Below are 22,076 nucleotides of genomic sequence, written 5' to 3'. Positions count from 1 at the left end.
GAGGCCACCTCCCCTTCGCTGCTGGCTAGCTGCTGCTGCTTTTCGATGTCTAACTCTTTGTGCCTTTATTAAAAAAAACTCTTTTGTGCAAATTTTAAATACAAAAGTTTCAAACTGAAATCAATTTCAACCTAAAAATAATAAATTTAGTTCTAGTAGAATAAACATTTTATACAAGAAAAAGTATCAAAATATACAACAGCTATTTCATTTTGTCAAGGAATAGAATGTAAAAATAACTTTTAAGTAAGGGCTAGCCTACAAATAACCCCTTATTTAATGTAAAGAGCAATCTCTTCTTTTGCAAAACAATATACGAATAATCAACTCATAAAATATCAAAAATCAAAATCAACCACGATCAAACATGTCTATATTTGATTTCTTCCATAGAAAAACATGGTTACACATCCCACAATCATCACCATATGGGCTGACTAATTAATTTCACTCAAAATCTTTCTGCGAGGAATTTCACTCACAGTCTACCTCACAAAGGCAACATGTTGGAGTTTCGCAAGCGCCACCTACATGAATGACCTTTGGATACCTAAAATATGTATCTTGGCAGAGTCCCCAACACTTGGTATCATCGCAGGTGCCCTGGCTGGCGATGAAGTTTCTACCGCAATATTGGTGTCGCACTTGCATCAACCGGGTACTCTGAGAGGCCTCCAGCCTCTGCTGCCCCTACACAGATAAGAGTGGTAGAAACATAGTTGATGTCAGTATGCAAAAGTGAGTATATATGAGTTGCACACTATGCTGAACCGAGAAATCAACGAACTTGAGCACACTGTGAGGAGGAGAATGCAGAGAGCAAAAGATGCCGCTCTGGTTGCATATCTTTTTTTTTTTGAGATCTAATGGTTGCATATCTTAAGAATTTATTGCATGCATATCTAATCTGGAGTACATAATTAATAGTTTCTTAAAATTGGTAGTATAGTAGGAGTTATTTTTATCAAGGAAAAAGTAACGCCAGCTTATCTCAAGAAATTAGCTCATGTAAATCTTTGGAGGTGTAAATAGGATCTGTTTGGAGAATGTTAAATAATGGTTGCATATCTCAAGAAATTAATGCATCATGTCTAATATGGAATACTCCCTCTGTAAAAAAAGATATGTGTTATGTCTAAAAATTATGTACCTAGAAAAATTAAAATAACTTACAATTTGGAATGGAGAGAGTAAGTATTAAGGAGGAGTGGAATATATTTTAAAATATAATTCAATAAAAAATAAAAACATTTCCCAAATATCCCTTCAGATGGAAGGAAGGAATCCTTAAATACAAAAGAAATTAAATTGAAAATTCCTATGCAGGGCGAACCTGCTTTCTAGTCAGGTAGGCCATAGCCAGAGTGGATGCATGATAGAGACCTAGCCCGACAATACATCCTACTAAAGAATGGCATGTCACATGTATCACACAAGTGTAGTACACAACCTATATACGCGCAACCAAGGCACCTCCATGAACATTCTCGATCCATAGCTTTCTCTCCAGTCTATCCACAATATCATCTAAACTTCTCGCTTTATCCGACTCCGGTGAATCCAAGTAGTGTAGTGGGGTGGGGACACATGCCCCTATATTGGAGCACACTTTGTCCGAGGCTTTCTTGCTATTGACGAGCTCACCTCCACGCAGGAGCACGCTTTATGTGAGCGGTGAAAAGATCCTTATTTCTCTATTATTCTGTCAACTTTGTTAGAACAGATAATCTAAGCTCCATGTGCAACATGGTTAAAAGAATTCCATAAAAATATGAAAAGGGAAAAAGATGTTTAAAATAAAAAGTTTGATCGTGTAACATGACTAAAATAAAAAAAATGATGTGAACTAATATACCATTAGGCCCTAAAGTGTTCTTATAAGTTATAATTTATTTTGGATTTTTTATGTGGTACAAATTCTAGCACGCCCAACATCTGTTTCCACTAGTTTCATATGTTTTTCCTATCGTGTCTATTTTTCTACTTACACTCTCATATCTTCCTATGACTTTTTCATATTCATTCCTGTGTGTTTTTTCTCTATAGCACTCAGGCTACAAGAAATCTCTTTATCTAAGACAGAACAATTTCGTCAAAGATCACAAAAAACCGTCACAAAATGACATTTATGATGTTTATTCATAATGTCATGTATTGAGCGTCATAGATTAACCCCTGTGATGTTTTTACGTCACGGCAACGCAAATCCGTGACGTTTCTTAACTATCGTCATATATTGGCTTTGAGCTCGCGCAGCCCAACCCAGACCTAATGTTTGTGATGAAAATTAACGTCATATAAATTGTCATAGATTGTATTGCAAAAGTGATGTGGATGCTAACATGGATGATGACATGCGGCTATTGCTGACGTGTACGATGACATGGCTTCTGACATGGATGATGATGCGGCTGATGACGAGATGTGGCAGCTGACATCACCATCGAAGCCCATTTCTCAAATGGGCCGAAATCAAAAGGGGCCCGCTAATTTGGGCCAATTTTTTCTTAGCACACTAGCCCATTGAATTCAGCGAACTCAGCCCATTTTTCAGAATATTCATTCCAGCCCAAAATGAGAAATAAAGCCCATTTTCACAATAACCATTCCAGCCCAAAACAGAAAATAAAGCCCATATAAATAGCATTGTAATTTTGTTGACAAGAAATTAAATAAGAACTCACTTTCTAATTTATCATGCTGGTACATCATCACATCAGGTTCAATAACATCCTGGACCACAGCAAATTCAAAGTCTCAACTTTCCATCCAACAACATAACATGTTTACATCCAGGGTCACATCACACTGGCAATCCAGCATCACCAAAAACAAAAGCTAGGTTCATGCAAAAAGTTTGGTTCAGCAAAAGCTAGCATGCCACATGTCACTAGCTTGTTGGTCAACTTTGACCAAGCTCAACATCGTTGATCATGTCCTGCAGCTTTGCTTCGGTGGGGTTCTGGCCAAGGGAGTGCATCACAGTTCTAAGCTCCTTGCTAGTGATGCAACCTAACAGGGGGAAAGAAATACTTATGATTAGTATTAGAAAACACAGTGTTCTCATCAGGGGCCTACAAAGTCCGATTTAAAGTAAGAGATGTATTTGTTTTTTTTTCAAATTTGTGGTTGAGTATGTTATCAAATTCATAACGATTTTTATTTTCAATCTATGATGGTTACCGAGGTTCGTCATAAAAATCGAGTTCAAATTTGAGCTTGGATGGGCTAAATTTAATGACGTTCTCTGGATTCATCACAAAAAGTCCATCATAGATTACAAAATTTGTTGTAGTGATCATATTGATCAAATCAATTTTTGAAAAGTTAAAAATCACATATCCAAAATGCATTATTCTTTGTACCCTCAATCGAATCAAAATAAAAGAGGAAAATATACTACGAACGTACACACAGGTTTAGTGTTGCCACTGTTCCGTCCTACCGAAGATGCATGGGTGTGGACCGTCTGGTGATGGCTAGGCTGCACCTATCACCATCAAAATATTTCGAGCCTGTTCGTTTCAGCTTATCAGCCACCGAATAATATTTTTCTCTCATAACAAATCAGTCGTTTTATCTTTCCAGCCGGCTTATAAGTCCAGCCGAACAGACCCTTCGACGTCTAGCTCAAACAGTTACCAAAATAGAACAGACACATGCTTCTTCCGAAGCATACGTGAACATGATACATCACATCACTTTTCTTGCTAAACAAAATGTACAACCTTGCCATACGTACGATCGGTCTATACGCGTTCACGTACCGCAGAAAGCATTGTGAGGCTACCAACATCAACCATCCGTACATGAAGCATTTTCCAAAAAAAAGAAAGAAATTGTTAATCATACATTTTAACCGTTTCTTTTGCATATGGAAATCAGATATTTTAACCGAATTATGGTTGTACTTTCAGAACAGTTCACATGTCCAGGATGACAAATGTTTCTAGGCTGAATGGAGATTACAACGGCGAGGTTACACCCTTTCCGGCAGCCGCCGGCGAGCGCCGTCGCCGGAGGGAATGTACTGCGAAGGACAAGCCGCCAGTACGAGCATCGCTTACACCGTACTGCACTCTCCAGTAGTCCAAAAAGCGACAGATGAGAATTGAGAGCTCGTCTCAGCCACCAGAAATTCCCAGCCTCTCACTCGCACGGCCGCCATCTCTGATCTCTTTATCCACGTGGCGCTCCCCCATTGGCTGCAGACACCCAACTGACCACCTCCTCATCCGCCGGTGCTGCGGTTCACCTCCCCCGCGCCACTGCCTCGCCGCCTGGAGTGACCCCCGTCTCGTAAACCCCGGGCCTCCGCCCCCCGCCGCCGACCCGCCGGAGGAGGCCGCCGCTGCCAACACCGTTATGCCATGGCCGTCATTCTTTCCTCAGCAGCGCCAACGCCACTGAGTCCTCCCGCGCGCCCGCGGAGGCAGCAGCAGCAGCCGAGGGCCACCAGCGGCCTCCGCGGTGGCCTCGCTCGCCTCTCCGGCGCGCTCGTCCTCTCCCACGCCGGCGCCGCGCTCGCCGTGCCACTCTCCTACGAGGAGGCGCTGCGCCTCTCGTCCGACTCCGGCGGGGACGGGGGCGAGTTCGCGCTCACGCTCCCGGACCTCGGCCTCGACGGGCTCGTCGACTTCGTCACCGAGAACCCTATCGTCATTGCCGCGAGCGTAGCTGCCGTTGCGCTGCCGCTGCTCCTCGGGCAGCTGCTGGGGGGCGGCGGCGGGGGGTCCAAGTCCTACGCCGTCGTGTCCGCGAGGACGGCGTACCAGCGGCTGCTCGAGGAGCCCGGCGTGCAGCTCGTCGACATCAGGGCGCTCAAGGACGCGCGGGAGGCCGGCGCGCCGGACCTCAGGGAGGCCAAGAAGAAGGCGGCCGCCGTGCCGTACAACGGGGAGGACAAGAACGGATTCTTGAAGAAGCTGGCGCTGCGGTTCAAGGACCCGGAGAACACCACGTTGATCATCATTGACAAGTGAGGACTTAAAATCTTGGTTAATGACTGCAATGATTGTTCGGTGTCCTTACTTCCGATTAGTCCATGGTTGGAGTCCGTATCATAATTTAAGAAACCAATTTTGCTGCATTTCGTAGAAAAGAGCAAGTTAACAAATTGCTGTATTGTTTAAGTCCTCAGTGCAGACACGTCTATCAAATTTTCAATCAGAATTTAAAGAACCAATTTTGCAAAGTAAGCACAGGCATTCTGGCGTGTCAATATTTCAAAAGTTAATTTAACTTGAAAATTTGATCTGTTTGGGGGATCAAAGATTGTCATTAAAAATCCTCTTGATTATCGATCAGGATGTGCATATGTCTCATTTATACATGCTCTTTGCTTATGGAAAATTGGATTGCCACAGCACATGGTTGATGCTTCTGAACCGTGTCAAACACAATAATTCTGTAATATATTGACAAATTATTAAGATTCTGTAATATATTGACAAATTATTAAGATTTTGCATATAGAGAAGAGCATAAGAAAGTTATGAGAGCATACCAGAAATGATGCCTTACATCTAGATAACCTAGCATTTCTTGTCTACTGCGTTAATGCAGTATTCTAGATAGCTCCTGAACACACTGACTTATTGGATTGTACTTAAAGGCTGGACTTGTGAGTTACATGCTTGTGTTTTCACATTAAAATTGCAAATACTTGTTAGCTTGTCATTATTCCGTCAGGACTACAATGCACACAATTTTTTCTTCTTCTGAACATTTACATGAAAAACATTGTGGAAGTCAGATTTGATGGGAACTCCGAACTAGTTGCTGAACTTGTCACAACCAATGGTTACAAAGCTGCTTTCGCAGTGAAGGATGGTGCAGAAGGAAGTCGGGGATGGAAGGTATTGATGCTTTAAGTGGCTCATGTTCTCTGCCGAATAACTTCTTTATTCACTCGACAAAGTGTCACCATTTGCTAGTGTCCCACTGCAGAGCAGTAATCTTCCCTGGAAGGAGCCTGCAAAGGGATTCAGTTTGGACTTGGGCGAGCTATTTGGGGTGAGTTATCATCTTGACCTTTTTCTTTTGGTTCTTTGTTTGAAATCTATGTTGCACAAATTATAAGGTTTCAATGCATTGGTTTTGGTAACTTTTATTTCTGTGGCTGGTGAATGCTGAATCTGCTAATTAAATGTACAGGATGGTTCAGATGGCTTACCTCTGACAATTGGTTTTGCTGCAGCTACTGGTTTGGGAGTACTTGCCTACACAGAGGTAGTAACACTTGGAGTGTTTCTTTCTTCAGGCATAGCTTTTGTTTTCTTACACATTGTGTATGATCCGTCCTGCAGATTGAGACTTTGCTACAGTTTTTGGGTTCGGCTGCTATTGTTCAGCTAGTGGCAACCAAGCTCTTGTATGCCGAGGTGCATAATTCATTCCTCTTCTCATAATGGGCTTCAGGGTTGTCAACAGGAGCTTCATTCTTTAGGATAGAAGACCTTTTTTTCAGTGATGGAATCTTACATCTATTTATGCTGCTCACAGGATCGACAAAAGACCCTTAAACAGATTGATGAGTTCTTTAACAAGAAGGTTGCTCCGAAGGATCTTGTTGATGAAATAAAGGTAGCTAGCCATCTTCTTGATTATTCCCTGTTAAATACTTAATCAAAACCATTTTTTTTCAGAATCGTCCAATATAGAGATTGGCTCCTATCTTATTTTCTGGATTATTTACTCTGATGGTCTAATGTCTTCCTAATTTGAAGTTCTTATCTGGGTTAGAGACCTTGCTTGCATGTTGCTAGACTTAAAATGCATTGTCTCTTGGTTACACTGAACAATTCAGTGGCTGCATGTGCAGTTCTACCTGGAACGTATATGTGTCTTTCTCGACTAGAGTTTAGAATGATTTGAGCTTGGTAAGACTTATTTTATGTGTAGAAACCTTTATCTCACTGGTTTTGTTTGAAGAGAAAATCCACGGTGCTTTGTTTGAAGGGAAATCCATGATTTTCCACAGAAAGAACAATGAAAGATGATCACTTTGTCAGTACTTTGAGGTTTTCCTACAAATCTAATAAAACCTATTTAGATTTCAATTTTTATTTTAAGATATTATCCGGCTAAATATTATGTATTCCTATGGTCTGGAGAGTAAAATGTGCATGGTGCAACTAAAATATTGTTTATATTGTATTCAACATTACTCCAAATAACGTTTTACCTTACCATGTGTTCCTTGAACTAAAATGTTCAGTTCTCCTAGACGACGTCATAGCCATTTCCTGTGAAATTTCAACAAAATTGCTGGCAATATTCTTGCAGCATTTGAGCTGTTCGTGGTGAAATTCTAGCAGAATATTTATTTTTGAAATGGCTTTATTCTGAACCTGGGCCAACCTACATTGTTTTCCATGGAAAATGCCTTTTGAATATATCATAGTAAGTGTTTGCAGTTCAGAAAATTTCATCTTCATCTACAGGAAATCGGGCAGGCTCTACTACCTTTACCTGGTGAACCTAAGAGCCAACCAGCACTAGAAACAGGGACTCCAGCTGCCGCACCAGCAGCAGAAGCCACCACGGAATCGGCTCCTGCAACGCCCACACCTCTTTCACCTTATACAAATGTGAGTGTAAACCTGATACCTGATTGCATTTTGCACAAGTGAGCCTGAAAACTCATGCCATGCTCATCATTTTCTGCTTGACATTCTGTGCAGTACCCAGATCTCAAACCACCAACACCCCCTTCAGCACCCTCTGCGGAGGCTGAAGCCGAGGTGAAGGTTGAGAGCACCGCCACTGAAGCCCCGGCGTCGGTCAACTCGGCACCTCCTGCCCGCCCCAGACCTCTGTCACCATACCCTAATGTAAGTACACATCTAAAACTCCATTGCCATTTGTAAAAAAGCACTTGATTCATCAGGCCACGCTCATCATTCTTTCATCCGCGTGCAGTATCCGGATCTCAAGCCGCCATCCTCACCTTCGCCATCACCACCTTAATTAGGCATGAGTACAAGAAACCGGGTCTAGAGGATATTAAAGAAAAATTGAGCTGTTCATACGGAGCCGGCGTCTCACCAAAGGTGTATGTTGTACTATGATACTGTCTGTGTATTTATTGGCCACTGTGGCATTGTTTTTTGGAGCAGTAAATATATGATGTTAATGTCAAGTGGTCATCGATGTAGTGCTCTGATTTTCTTGTCTTCTTATTTTGGTACTTGTAAATGTCGAATTACTAGCCTTCCGATGGAGAGTTCAAGCCTATAGAGCTTGATATGTTTGACCTGTAAATGTGTATTTTTTGTCGTGGATGGATAATCAGAAGTTTAATACCTCTGTTAAAAATTGTAGTGATCAAGAGGGTGAAACTTTGAAAAAAGTAGAACCTTTGGTGTACATCATTGGCAATTGCATATATCAGAGTACTAACCTTGTTGTACAACAACAGCAACAATAACTTAAGCATATAAGCATACGTTCATGAATTAAACATAACATAAGCTTATCCACGAATTAAATCACAGCTTAAGCACTTATACCAAGATTAATGGCTAAACCACTTGACTGAACTACCAGGTTGCTCCTCAACACTCCGTATATGTGATAATCATCCATTGCCAACACCCGGTTGACTCTTGTGCCCATGGTCAAGCTAGACATGACCGTAACTAGTAGTAGAGAAAACATAGTTATTTTTTTATATAAAGGAACTAGATTCCGGCCTTGTACAAGTAGAGAAAACAGACTTATGGTCGTGTGCTGCTGCCTGCTGGTTCTTACCTGGCGTTACTACATTTGCACTCATCGGACAATCAGGTTATTCAGGTATGTATACTTCTTGAACTAGCTGCGTGGAGGTCCCATCTTTTGCAACTTGTGAACTCTGAATGTTCCGAATGTATTCTTGAGCTTCACCGAGCCACTACTTCTCGACATAATATTCAGGAACTACTCTAACGTGTGCATTCTTCTTCTCCTCGGATCTTCTTGCATGCAGAGCTTTGTCTTGAACTAGCCAATGGATTCACTGTTCATCCTCTAGCAAACACTGCGATGATGAGTGATAGAGAGAGAAACAGAGAGCCTTGAACTAGCCAATGGATTCACTGTTCATCCTCTAGCAAACACTGCGACGATGAGCGATAGAGAGAGAAACAGAGAGCGAGAGAGAGAGAGAAACTCCAACGATCACCGGTATTGACCCACTAAGCCCGGCGAAAACTAGGAGAGATGGACCCCGATCATTGAGGCTCCAATCCCCCGCCGAGGACGCACTCGGGGTGAGGAGCCGCAGGGCGCGCTGCTGGGCTGCAGCGAGGTGGGGACGACGGAGGACGAGGCCAGACGATTGGCTGCGTGGAGGGAGGCAAATCCCCCCGCGCCGCCTCACCAACGTTGGCTCACCATTGCCCCTAGCGGGCGGAAGCTACCCTATCACCGATCTTAGGTATGCACATCGTCATCTCACCATTGCTCGAACGCTCTGAATGACGATCCAATTTGCGAGTGGAGTTATGAGTCTGAATTTCTGCAAATCAATGAGTCAAGGATGTATGAGAAGAGATGTTGTGAGGCGGTTGTTTTGGGAAATCGATCGGTGGCTGTCTTGATTGGTCTGCCAAAAATCTCTTCACCGGATGTGAGGATGATGGAAAGAAGGATGAAACATTTGAACATTCCTCCGGTGATGAAGGTGAATTCGAACACGGTGAGTTTAGCGAATATAGCAATTCAGTTGACTTGGGAAGCAAGTGGGTGGAGAAGAGGAAAGAGATTGAGACGAAGGAAGGCGATGAGATCAGGTAAGATCATGGTCAGATCCTGGAAGCAATCTGTACACTGGTGGCACAGTTTTTGGGGAAAAGGACTCCGTGTCTTACCCTCTCTCCCTCATTTCGATGTTTTGCAATTGGCTAACATAATGGATTCATGGAGAAGTGTCGTGTTCCAACACTTGCAGGAACAAAGAGCTGGTGCGAAGTGATGACCTTGCGATCTCAATGCCCGGTCGAGGCAATGAAAGGACTTCGAGCTCAAGACGGGCGCACGAGCCAGGGCGGAGCGGTGGCAGCGAAGTCGTTGGCCGGCAACAGGGACCCGGGAGGACATTCGCGGTTTCGGCAATCAATGAAGTGGTGACGATGTCTTCGAGACGCTAGCCCACACGATCCTAGTTGTAAAGTGGTGAGTTATAAAGAGTGGCAAAAGTGGTATAATGTTACTGTAATACCCTCAAATATGCTTCGCATAAAGTGATAAAGGAGGGCGAAGGGTTGTAAAGTGTAGCGCTGGTCGTAATAGATCGACTTGAATGCGTCTTCTTGCTCCAGCATTCAAGTTCCATTTCAAGGAAGGACGACGTACCATGATACTTTCTATTTTGTCGAGCCCACACCTAGTCAACAACATTGCAACCATACCCGACCCCTCTAGCCATGTCCCACCCAACAGTCGCACAAACTCCACCCTAGTAGCTACATGCACATAGGATTCAAACATCAATTCCTGTTTCAGGCCAATTCTTTATCTAAAAATTCCCCAAAATACTACAAAATTGTAAAAACCTATTCAAGCCCAGAAGTCATCATGGCAATATGAAATAAATAAAGAAAATCTCTAAAAGTACCACATAGTCACCCAAACATATTAAAATACTCAGATGACCATTTAAAAACCAATAAAAATATTTCTAGCTTTCAAATATTAAGAAATTACTTCTCAAGTATCTAAAAATCGTGTTTTATTTGTTTGGTCCCATAAATTCCTAGAAATTATTAAAAATCTCATAAATCATTTTATCCTTTCCAAATCTATCTCATTTTCCCAAACAAATTCAAGTCCATCCAATACCTAGGTTGTTGGCTGGAAGGTTCCATTTCCAACCCTAGAAATCCTTCGATTCCTGGAATCCATTACATTGAACTCAGAACCCCTCCAAACCCTTCTAGCCTTTCTTTTCTTTTTAAGTAGGAACTATTTGTTTATATTTGTGTGTTTACTTGTTTGCTAGTTAATCATACCAACAACAAGAAGACAATGAAAAACTAAAGGCTCAAATCTCAAGAAGATCCATCGCAAGTAATGTGGATCATGATGAAGGCAAGCCCTAATGACAGACAATGATGAAGGCAAGCCCCAACTCCTTGATCATATTATATTTCCGTGTAGTGTGATATTAATAATATTGCCAACTTAATTTGATATGTTATGATATTGCATTTTTCCAAATTATTTAAACATGACTTTAGTACAGTTATTTCTTTAATGACTTAATGGTCCTTTTAGATATTGAAATATCAAAAATCCTAGATGGATTGCCAACCCTATGTAAATGGTTGGAGCCCCTCCTTGATTTAGATATGCTAGGGCAAGTCATGTCGCCCGCTATTTATGCGTGGATACAACTATTAGACCCTCTTTGGAGAGAGCATCCAAGTTTTTACGATCTTATTGTTAGAAAAAGAAATTTATTCTGGCCTCTGCGACTGCACATAGTCAGTTCTTTATAGAATATTCAGCATATAAGCCATTTTTTTTACTATCTAATACCACTTTTTTACAATCTCGAAAAGGGGCGTAGTTGTTCTTTTGAAAAGGTGTGAGTAAACTTTGAAAACCTTAGTAAAGAGAACCCTGGAATTTTTTTTGATCAAAGGTGAGGACAAGGGCAAGCTCGTTGAGGTCTCGTCCATGGAGACCCACCTCAAAGGCATAAATACTGAATCACTGTGGACATTTTTCAAGTTTTACCATACAACCACACGAAGCCAAAAGGGTATGACCCGTGAGTGTGCGAGAAAATGGTGAGACCTTGATTCACACCCAAGTAGCTGAACCAAACAATCCTTCCCAAGGGGCTACGTGAGCAAACAGGCAGAGCATACCGAGACATAGTGCTTATTATGTCCGGTCAGCACTTGTGTAAACAAATATGACAAGGCTTGAAATTGGATCCAATTATGAATTATGATGGAAATAAGATGCTCCCGATTGATGAAATGATGATACTCCCTGATGGAGTAAGCCAACCGCTACTAGCCCTGGCTTCATCCATGGGTGGACATAGGTAATGCTTCCTCGTATAGTAGCCGGTAGTTATGGACCTTGTAGGCTAGTAACGCCTCGCACACAAAGTATGGGCTGGTAGGTCATATGGGTAATAAAGTTCAACACCCCTGCACTGGGTATATGAAACTATTTGAATAGCTGCGGCTCTTGGTCATGAGCCCACTTTGTCCAAACCCTCTTTGATTAGTTTTGAACCTCTTTTGAAAAGCGATAGGTTTTGTAAATGAGCTAGACGTTGTGTCTGAGTATAAAACTTTCATAATGGCAAGGGGGCGTAACATTATCTGTCCAGGACCATAAATTTTATTACATCAAAATAATGTGTTTGCACATAGTCTTTTCAAAATGCAAACGGATTTAATCACTTGCATGAGTGAGATGCATTAGGCTTAGGTTTAAGACCTTAAAGACACTGCATTAGGCTTAGGTTTAAGACCTTAAAGACACTTTCCTTGCTACTTATTAGAATTTATTTAAAACCCCAAACATAAGTGTACTCACTACTCAGCCTTACTTTTGCTGTAAAGATAAAGCCGTAGAGGCATCCAGGATGTGAAGACAAAGTATAGGTTCAGCATATCATCAAGTTGACTGTAGGCTGGGTAACTATGCTGCATTCCACAGCAAACCAAAGTAAACATGAGATACACCATTTAGTTTCTTTATTTATATGTTTCATTTATGGTTTTGATGCTTTATTATGAATTAATATTTGTATCAGCTGCTAATCTTGGGACTGATACAAGTAATTATGGAGATTATATTTGCAGAAGAGGGTCTTATAGCGTCTTATTTCTTTGTGTATGCAACTCCTTCCATTCTCCTACATATTGAACTTGCTCATTGTCAGACCTTCCTGTGTGTACAATTTTCTTGGGACGTGTACCAATTTAACCTAATATTGTTAATCCCTGCTTCAATAGCTCTTCGTGCATCCATAAGACCTACTAACATATATACTTGATAAACATGTTAGTCTTGTTTATTATATATTATCACTCTATCATCAAAATCACAATATTCGCTACATGGATAAGAGATTTGGAAAAGAAGTTGTTGTTCAACTAGAACGATATTAGGAGGAAATGACGGGTTGCCATATATAGGAGGTTTCATCTCTCTACTAGTCGATCTACTACTAGCTCATATCATAAATATTTCTCAAAAACCCTACACCTGCTGTGAAGAGATGTAGCAACTTGTTTGGAACTACAAAGTCACACGTAGCACTACTTTAGGCTCGTGTCGTGCATGCATGAACTAAAATAGACATCATGCAAATACAAAAACACAAGAACCAAATAAACTAGGAGAGAACGATGTACATACACCGGTCGATCAAGATCAAAATTAAAGGGATCCGTTATTCAGCGGTAGAAATCAAGACAATAACCATCTCTAAGGTACGCGCTACACACAGCTACAGATCGAAATAAGCCCTGATCTATAACTACTGACTAGAGCCTACAGCTTGCTCAGCCACACCACAGTAGCACGGAGATAGCTGTGCTCCTGTGTTAACTGTTGAGCTGCCTGCATGGACAGCCACGCATTATCCAAGTTGCTCGATCGATCACTCTCTGTAGCCAATCACACATCACAAGAGCGTCTGCTGAATTTCGTGCACAAGCTCCTCCGCGCTAAGCTCACACTCGATCCCAATCTGTACACACAATAAGAAAGAATGCTTGGTCAGATCCTTTTTTTTCAAAAAAAAAAAATCCATGGACGCACAATTCAATATAACCGCAATGTATTAACAACGTGTAGATAACACTTATAAGGAATTTCTCTTAAAGTATATTTACACATAATTAAAAGGACATCATAGTAATTTCTTACTATTTTTTGATAAGTGGTCCCACCAAATTGGTACTTCTACGTAGGTACTTCACGGTACTTCCTTTGTTTCCATCGTTCGATTTCGCCAGATGGACGGTTCTCATTTTTTTTTCAAGCACTCAAAAATTTCTCCTAAATAATACGTAGATGTATTGCAAGGTTATATACGTGGTATTTGTGAGAATACAACTTGTATTCAATTTCCTGAAACTCGGCAAAGTATGTAAGACTAACTGCGCCTTTCTGCTTCGCTGCAAACTGCCCATCACGTTGTCATTATGCATAGTATGCACCAGGGATCTGACCTAGATACTGTTCACCGTTTCAGGATAAAAGTCATGCTGTGCTAGTTTATCATGTAACGCACACTCCTCTCGATCAGGGACACAGCACATTTCCTGAACCTAATCAATACTCCAAAAATCCTGTTCACTATGTCTGCATGCACTGCACACCACTCACAGAACTGTGTGTATTCCAACTCTACAGTAGACATGTCCAGGTATAGCCTAGCCTATACACTAGGGCATTTATGAAACCGATGGGCTGGATCCTGTATTTTTCAAATTGTTTGGGAAGAGTTTTGAGCCAAAGATGGCATGCCATCCAGGCCAGGGCTTGAACAATGGCTGTCTCGACGAAATGATGAGATGCTTTTTGCATGATTACCTCCAGGGGATCAGTTCGAATGGTACGCTACAAAAATAGGTCTCACATGAAATGAGCACACCCTATTGAATGCCTGGTCCATCCTCAATTCAGTGTGCCTCGAGAATATATTGCTGCACTATCATTATGTCCATCTTTTTACGCTATATATATATGTTACTTTCTGTATATTCAAGTGATCTTATAGTTTGAATTTAGCATTAATAATGTATTATTGTTAGTTCGGATTAGCCATGTATAAGAAAGAAAGTTGTGTGGAAAAACACAAGAAGGTTTGTAGATCACCTTGATGGTGAAGGAGTGCACCATGGTGTCGTCGACGGTGCTGACGCTAACGTGGAGGATCTCGAGCGAGAGGCTCTCGAGAGCGGCGATGATCTTGAGCGCCTGCCCCGGCGCGCGGTGCGACACCGTCTTCAGCACCAGGTTGGGGCCCGCAAACTCCACCCTCACGTCGGGGAGGGCGAGCCCGGCCGCCGCGGGCCTGCCGGCGCCGGCGGCCTGCGCGGCGAGCTCGGTCACGAGGCTGTCCAGGGTCGGCAGGTACGGCTGCGACGTCGCCGGGTAGTGCTGCTGGTCGTGCGAGTAGGACGACGACGACGACGACGTCGCGGGCGTCATCGCCGGCGACGGCATCTTGTAGGCCGCCGGGTGCGGGACCCTGCTTCCGGCGGCAGCCCCGCCTGCGGGCGGTGGCTTGTACGGGCTGCCGGGCGTCGGCGTCCGTGGGCTTATCGGCACCGCCACACGCGGGCTCAGCGGCGGCGTGGGCTTGACGAGCGGCCGCGGGCTGGCCGCCGACACGGTGGTCCGCGGGCTGAGCACCTGCTCCGCGTAGGCCTTGCGGTGCTTCTTGGCCTCCAGCGAACGCAGCACCTGCTGAAGCTCCTTGATGTAGTCAACCACGCCTCCTATGATGGACGCTTGGTCTCCCTGCAGTTCATCAATTAGTAATGTGTGCTAATGCAAGTTAATAACAATGCTTGATCTCTCTAAGTTTTGTCTCTCTCATCTCTTCATTTTGATCTCTCTTTTGTTGCACACACCATATGGATCCTTCCTATATTCTTATCAATGTGTTTACAAGAGTACATAAATGTATTATAGCTTATTAACCTAGTTGCTAGCTTGCTGAACGCAGCATCATGCATCAACACCGTCGTTTCACAATGTGGTGCAATAAATGTTAGTAGTCCTATGCCCTAGTACATGCATGCCACACCAAACTTGTACAAGGATGCAGCAAACTTGGAACTGTTTCATCGTCATCGTATCACACACGAGAACAAAAGGAGGGAGACACTACAGGTAATAAGTCAAGAGCTGGCCATCGACCATCGTCGTCCTTGCATGGAGACACACTTCCAGTGTGCATGGACACTTACTATAGTGTACACAATCATTGCTAGCCACTTACTTGAGTGTGTGCTTGTAGGCAGATTCTACAAGACGGCTCAATGCAAACATGTGCAGGTGCAGTACTTAATTATTGTGGCTGCTATCCCCACAAATCCAAAATGGAGCACTGAAAGCTTTCTAGGTAGGGTACATGCTCGTAAAGCAAGCTCTGGCCCAGAATGATAGGCCCAAAGCAACGAAACTCCATAGCTAATACCGTACCCAAGCCAGCTTCTCATTTTGAAATGAAAGATGATGGTGTATTATTTTTGGATCATTGTCCATGCTTGTTCAGAAGAGTGAAAAACCTAAGACAAATAATCATGATCATGAATGTGTGGAAATTTTCTGGTGTACTTAGCATATCATCAAGAGTGGAAAACCTAAAAGTCTTACCCTCTTGACGTAGAAGCATGGCATCAGCGAACGAAGCACAGCGAGGTGCTCGTTCATCTGCTTCCTCCGGTTGCGCTCCACCGCGATGTGCGACATCTTCGCCGCCCCCTCATCGGCGGCCGCATCCTGCGCCGTTATGGCCGCCGCCGCCGAAACCTTCTGCTTCTTCGGCACCGGAGCGCCACGGCCAACGCCTCTCTCCTCATCGCGCGAGCGCCGCCGGCTGTTCGCCGCCGGCCTAGCCCCCGCCACGGCCCCGGAATCAGAACCGCCGGTGGAGCTCTGGCTATATGCTGGCATCGCCTCAGAAGAACCGCCGCCACCTCCACCGCCGCCGCCGTTCATGCACTCCTCCCACGTCTCGAGGATGCTGAAGAGGTCTTCGGCGCCCGACAGGTGCCGGAGGTCGCGGTGGCCGTCGACCATGAGCTCGCACAGGCCGTCCGCCATTGATGACACCTCTCGGCAAGCAAAGTGCAGTTGCACGGCAAAAGTAAGCCGGCGCGAAAGCTGCCTCTGCACGTACTTGCCTCGATCGCGTGCCTAGATATAGCCTCTGAATCTGATCATAGAGAGGGGAATGGTATCGGAGAGAATGTGTGGGAAAAGTGAGAGGAATCTTTTGCTCCTTTTAAGCAGTGTGGCTCGGAAAAGTGAGAGGAGAGAGAGAGAGACAAGAGTAGACCGTTGTTGGGGATCTTTGTATAGTCATGTGAGGGGACGAAGAGCCATAAATGTAGGGGGAGAGAGGGCTCTAGATGGGGAGTCTGTTTCAGAGATATGGCGGCCACAACCCTAGCTAGGGCCTAGAGATGTCTGAAGGGTTTAATGTGGTGATGGACATGGAGGCATGTTGGATCAGTGTGTGAAAATTCAACAACTTACAACTGTGATCGCTGTCTTAGTTAAATTTGTTAGAGGTAAATCCAGTTTAGTTACAACTGTCCATTGTTCGGGATGACATTTCATTTCTATGAAGTTTTTATGTTAGTTCAAAAACATCATTTCTCAAGCTACAACAACAAAGTCTTCCTGCTAGAACTAGAACTAGTAATAAAGTAGCTTCACTAAGTCGATGACACAAAAAGCCGTCTGAAGAACGCCAACACAACAACTAACCAGTGCGCGTATGTTAGGTAAACAAACTAGTGAAAATGGAACTACCAAGTAATTCAAAGGTTTGTGAAACTAATAATTCCCATGAAAATCGTTGCTCCCTCCCGCGTAGCAATATAAATCCAGTTCCATCATGCATAAAGACCAAAAGGACACCAAAATCATTGGATATCTAACTTCTATGGCAAAGTATATGTTGGAGGGCCTTGCCAAAAGTAATTTTTTCCCCTTTTTGAGTAAGGGCTCCTAAGGGTACACTAGAGCAATGCTGAGGGTGGTTTTCCCCACATATGCTACACATTGCGTGTGTTATCTCCTCCAGTCACGTCTACTTTTAGATGTGCGCGGTTGAAAAGCAGTTGTTAGGTGTTTACTTTCCTCATAATGCATGAATCTCATAGCAAAAGCAAACAGAAAAGATATTGCGTTGTCAGTCTCGTGTCTGAACATGTGTACAATTAGGTTACTGCTAGAGTTATGTTATAATTGGTGGTTATACAGATAAAATTTGCGTTGTACTTTGTATCCCCTGCAGCTTCTAAACACGAGTGCACCACCGTACCGTTATAACACGAGTACACGGCAGAACGAAGCCTGACTGCGCTATGGTGGTTTGATCGCGGAAGACAGTCATGGTGCTTTGATGCCACGTAGCTATTGTTTACTAGGAGGAGCTTCGTTAGTCACTATCTCATAAATATATTTTGCAAGGCCAAAGCTTGTTAAAAAAAATTTGAACGGACGGCAGAATTTTTATTAGGAGAAAAGAAGAAAGACAAAAATTGCAGAAAAAACTAACAAACCGACGAGGCACACGTTAAAAAATTATCGGGTCTTAGAGCTATGGCTTTTGTGATCTTGTGTGCTTCCATGACAATCGGTTGGAGGTCGTCCGCTATCGTGTACAGGACGACATTGCAGTATGTATCTGTATTTGTTTTTTTAGCTAGGTTACCTGCAGCCGGTATCTACATACGTATACGTATGTATATGTGTATACATATGAGTATGTGCAGCACCTTGGTGCCTAGCAGATCCTACATCCGACCATGCGGCACTAGCAACACATCAAATCAATCCAGTACTGGCTCCCAATTAAATCCACCGAGCTCTCTTTTCATTGCCATCACGTCGTCGGCCGCCATGCATGCGTAGCATACAAAGACAGGCTCTGAGCGTAGTACCTGTAGATTGATTGTGGCGGTGGGCCCCGGCCGTATGAATGGGACACATCACACGGCCGGCCGGCGGCGCGGCTGCCGGCCAGCCGGAGCAACGCGGCATTCAATGCGCGCCACCGGCCGGCGATGTCGATCCCGAAGTGCCAGCAGCCAGCTAGCTAGCCAGCGTAATTATCGAGCGGGCTGTACCCATGGGAGCAGGGCCTGCATCGATACCCAGGATGCATCGGTCTCGGCGAGGATCAACCTTGTGAATGCGCGCGGCCGGCGTACGTCGATCTCTGCCTTTGTGTGTACTGAACATTGTGTACAGTATCTCGTTGCCTGTGAAGATTCTTTAGACTCTGGATCTCTCCCGTTGCCCGTGAAGAATCTCTCTCATGTCGGAGGGAAAGGCTTCCATCTGTAGCTGACTAGCTCCCATGGTTCATGGGGGATACTCCTAGAAGGTAGACCAGCTTCACGCAAAAAGAGGCTACTCGCATGGAGACCGCCGCTGGCCGGCCGGGCTTGTAGGCTGTAGGCCTATAGCTGACTCTAAGCAAATCCGTACGGAAGTGTGTCGCTTCTGTAGTGTGAAGTAGTAGATTCAATCATGCAATCACCCAGTACCAAAAGCTTCCATAGAGAGGGGGAACAACTCTTATCATAGTCCATAGACAAAGTTCTCCATCTCACTTCATATCCTAACTACTTAAAGCAGATTAGTACAACTGATGCGGAGAGGTAGAGAGAAAATAATAAGGATGGAAATAGAAATAATACACCTTGCACTCCCCGTCGGCCACCTAACATTAATGCCCAGCACTGGTAGGTAATTCTTCGATGGCAAGTTTTATTTCACTGTTTTGTTTCCAAAACTGACACATCATCCAAAGTGAAATGAAAACTCAGATGAAACAGCCCCTCACTGCAAGTTTCATTTTAATTTGTAGGCAGCCACTATATTTAATTCATGCATGACGTGGAAGCTTTTAATTGGACACATGATCAAATGAAATGAAACTTTAATTCTCGATGGAAGGTGTGGAAGAGTTTCATTGTTGGAAACCGTGTAAACCAAATTTCATCATGATGAAACTCATTTCCCCTTTTTCTCTTTTTCTCTCTTCATAATTCCTATGCTATGTCACCATATTTGCCTACATGACATCTCATGCCTCCATACCCTAACTTCATTGGCCTGCTTCTATCTTAGCGGCTCGTCATGATGCACTACAGTTCGCTTGCCAGGGTCCTATTTGTTTTTTGTAGCCGTGGTGTGGTGGGGTGGGTTTCTTTCTTATTTTTTGTACTCTTGGTCTTGTAACTCTGCGCCTCGGTGGTTCTCTCGAAACTGCATTTTTATAAATTTCTTCCACTTAATTACTCATGCACAATCACAAAAAAAATTATCTCCCCACGGAGTAATCTTTCTTAATATATATTCTAATTCCTCCATTTTTAGGGGTTTGTAAATTACCCATATATTCTTCTTATACTCATAGTCATAGGGTCTTGATCTTATGTTTTTGGTAAAAAAAAAGGAGAAATCAGTGCTTAAAAACTGGTTCGAAAATTAAACCATGTTATATCTAATTCTATATATGGCTGGGGGAATAAGGCTATGTTTGAATGGGTTAGAGCTAAACTTTAGCTAGTCTAATTAAACTTTAGCTAGCTAAACTTTAGCTCACACATGTTTGGAGGCATGTCTAATGGATAGAGCTAAAGACTATAAAGTGTCACTTTTGCCCTTACTTTTCTCTTTCCTACCATAAAGTTAGAGGTATTTTGGCACTTTTCAATGTACTAGTTCCCATTAGCACCGAGCATTAGCTCCTCTTTCCTAGCTAATGCTTTTTCACCATTTTGGGGCTTGGCTAAAGTTTAGCCCACCCACTAGCCATCCTGTTTGGATGGGCTAGTGCTAAACTTTAGCCCTTTATCCAAACATGGCCTAAGTCTATATTCCAGCAAGAAATATATAATTTTGATACTGAAAAGTTATTTTTAGCAAACCGTACATGCATGCTCCATAGCTGTACTCCCAATTAAAATGTAGTAACCCAAGTATTGTACACTACTCTAAATTCTAAAATGTACAACTTTTGCTCAACGGCTCATGAAAACCTGCATGAAAATTAACTCCCCAGACAGAGAGTGTCTTTTACCCTGCACACATAAACAGACACTCCTATATGCACTCAACAGTAACTTGCATTTTACTTACCTATCAACTTAAATGGCCAAATGACGCTCCACGAGTATTCTTGCAGCAAGGACTGCCTCCTGATATGAGTATGTACGTCGATAACAGAGAGTTTAATGGAATCAATGCATGCCAAGGACGACAGCTCGCGCGTATTACTAGCTCATGTGGTACGTTTGCATGATTCCTCAAATTATACTGAGTACTTGTATATATCACGTATAGGCTTTCAATCAGGATCAAGCAATCTCGAACCCACGTCGAAATTTGAAAATGATATATTTGAGATTGTTAATCATGTGGAGCACTAGCATATATGCTATTTCAATCTCCAAGGATTCCTTAAAGCACCATGCATATAAGTGAAATTTGTTTGGCGGGCATCTTGGTTCAGATTTCATTTGCATCTTGACTGCTACTTTGTGGCACCAGCACCAACAAGAATTTTTAATTTTCCATATGATCCAGAATGCAACAAGTCTTAATACAGGACCGCATACATGAAATGAAGATGAATGGGCCAGGCAAGGGAGCGTGCTTACACATAAAGATGTTAGTGGAAACAATCGATCCGGTAGGCACCTTAAATAGCTGGGACATAATAAATGGGCATAAAACTTAGTTCATCACTGCAGCAAGTGGTAGTACTGTGTATATTAACATGTCACCCCAGACATCCACTCATCGCAATAGCAAGGCTATAGCAGCGGCTGAGGTCCCGTGTCCACTGCATTCAAGTATCTGAATCAGTGTGTTTATTTCTAAATTGGCATATCTTAACAATTTTTAAAAAACAAAACAAAATAGGATGATGTGAGAGTTTTCCTTTTGATTTGATTCAAAAGATACTTAGTACTCTACAAGTGCGCCTCTCCTGTGATGAACATTCCTTTTGCCCACCCATAAAAGAGGCTGGTAAGAGTAAGATCCTTCATTGATGTCATTCATATTTGCATATTAATTTGGTACTATTCGATTTGCCTACAGGTAAAGCTGCTAATACAATAAACCGCAATTGGCTAACAACATAGCGCCAAGAAATATGCATGCTTGAAAGTACCAATCTGGGTTGCTCTTCCATGTCTCCTTGTGTGTGTCTCATGTAATTCAGAGGCCATAAAGTGGTTATCCAGCTCCATGGGACATGTCCGTTTGTGTATGTCTTTTCCACATAATAACTAATAAAATGCACATAGCTCCAGGTTCTTGTATGTCTCCTTGTGTATGTCTTGTACGAAATA

General features: G+C 43.0%; 2 protein-coding genes across 2 annotated transcripts; one reads left to right on the top strand and one right to left on the bottom strand.

Moving 5' to 3' along the window:
- Positions 1-4,229: 4,229 nt before the first annotated feature.
- LOC117863673 (protein THYLAKOID RHODANESE-LIKE, chloroplastic) lies at positions 4,230-8,265 on the top strand. The gene is made up of 9 exons (XM_034747484.2): positions 4,230-4,978; positions 5,756-5,858; positions 5,950-6,015; positions 6,157-6,231; positions 6,309-6,383; positions 6,505-6,585; positions 7,446-7,592; positions 7,686-7,835; positions 7,924-8,265. Exons 1-9 carry the CDS (start codon positions 4,371-4,373, stop codon positions 7,969-7,971), a joined length of 1,353 nt encoding a protein of 450 aa, XP_034603375.1. The 5' UTR covers positions 4,230-4,370; the 3' UTR covers positions 7,972-8,265.
- Positions 8,266-13,364: 5,099 nt separating this feature from the next.
- Positions 13,365-17,122, bottom strand: LOC117843544 (transcription factor SPEECHLESS). Its single transcript, XM_034724175.2, has 3 exons — positions 16,348-17,122; positions 14,839-15,486; positions 13,365-13,705 (listed from the first exon to the last, which is right to left on the bottom strand). The coding sequence occupies exons 1-3, from the start codon at positions 16,795-16,797 to the stop codon at positions 13,640-13,642; spliced, it is 1,164 nt and encodes a 387-aa protein (XP_034580066.1). The 5' UTR covers positions 16,798-17,122; the 3' UTR covers positions 13,365-13,639.
- Between the last annotated feature and the right edge of the window lie 4,954 nt (positions 17,123-22,076).

The sequence above is a fragment of the Setaria viridis genome, chromosome 1, assembly GCF_005286985.2.
Source record: "Setaria viridis chromosome 1, Setaria_viridis_v4.0, whole genome shotgun sequence".
Taxonomy (NCBI): Eukaryota; Viridiplantae; Streptophyta; class Magnoliopsida; order Poales; family Poaceae; genus Setaria; species Setaria viridis.
Note: the sequence above shows the minus strand (reverse complement) of the source record. Positions and strands in the feature narration are given on the sequence as shown.

Coding starts and splice junctions, on each gene's coding strand:
- LOC117843544 (XM_034724175.2), bottom strand. CDS start 16,797: ATGGCGGACGGCCTGTGCGAGCTCATGGTCGACGGCCACCGCGACCTC. Junction 15,487..16,347: donor CATGCTTCTACGTCAAGAGG/GTAAGACTTTTA, acceptor GATGAACTGCAG/GGAGACCAAGCGTCCATCAT. Junction 13,706..14,838: donor TGCACTCCTTCACCATCAAG/GTGATCTACAAA, acceptor TTGTGTGTACAG/ATTGGGATCGAGTGTGAGCT.
- LOC117863673 (XM_034747484.2), top strand. CDS start 4,371: ATGGCCGTCATTCTTTCCTCAGCAGCGCCAACGCCACTGAGTCCTCCC. Junction 4,979..5,755: donor ACGTTGATCATCATTGACAA/GTGAGGACTTAA, acceptor TGTGGAAGTCAG/ATTTGATGGGAACTCCGAAC. Junction 6,016..6,156: donor ACTTGGGCGAGCTATTTGGG/GTGAGTTATCAT, acceptor TTAAATGTACAG/GATGGTTCAGATGGCTTACC.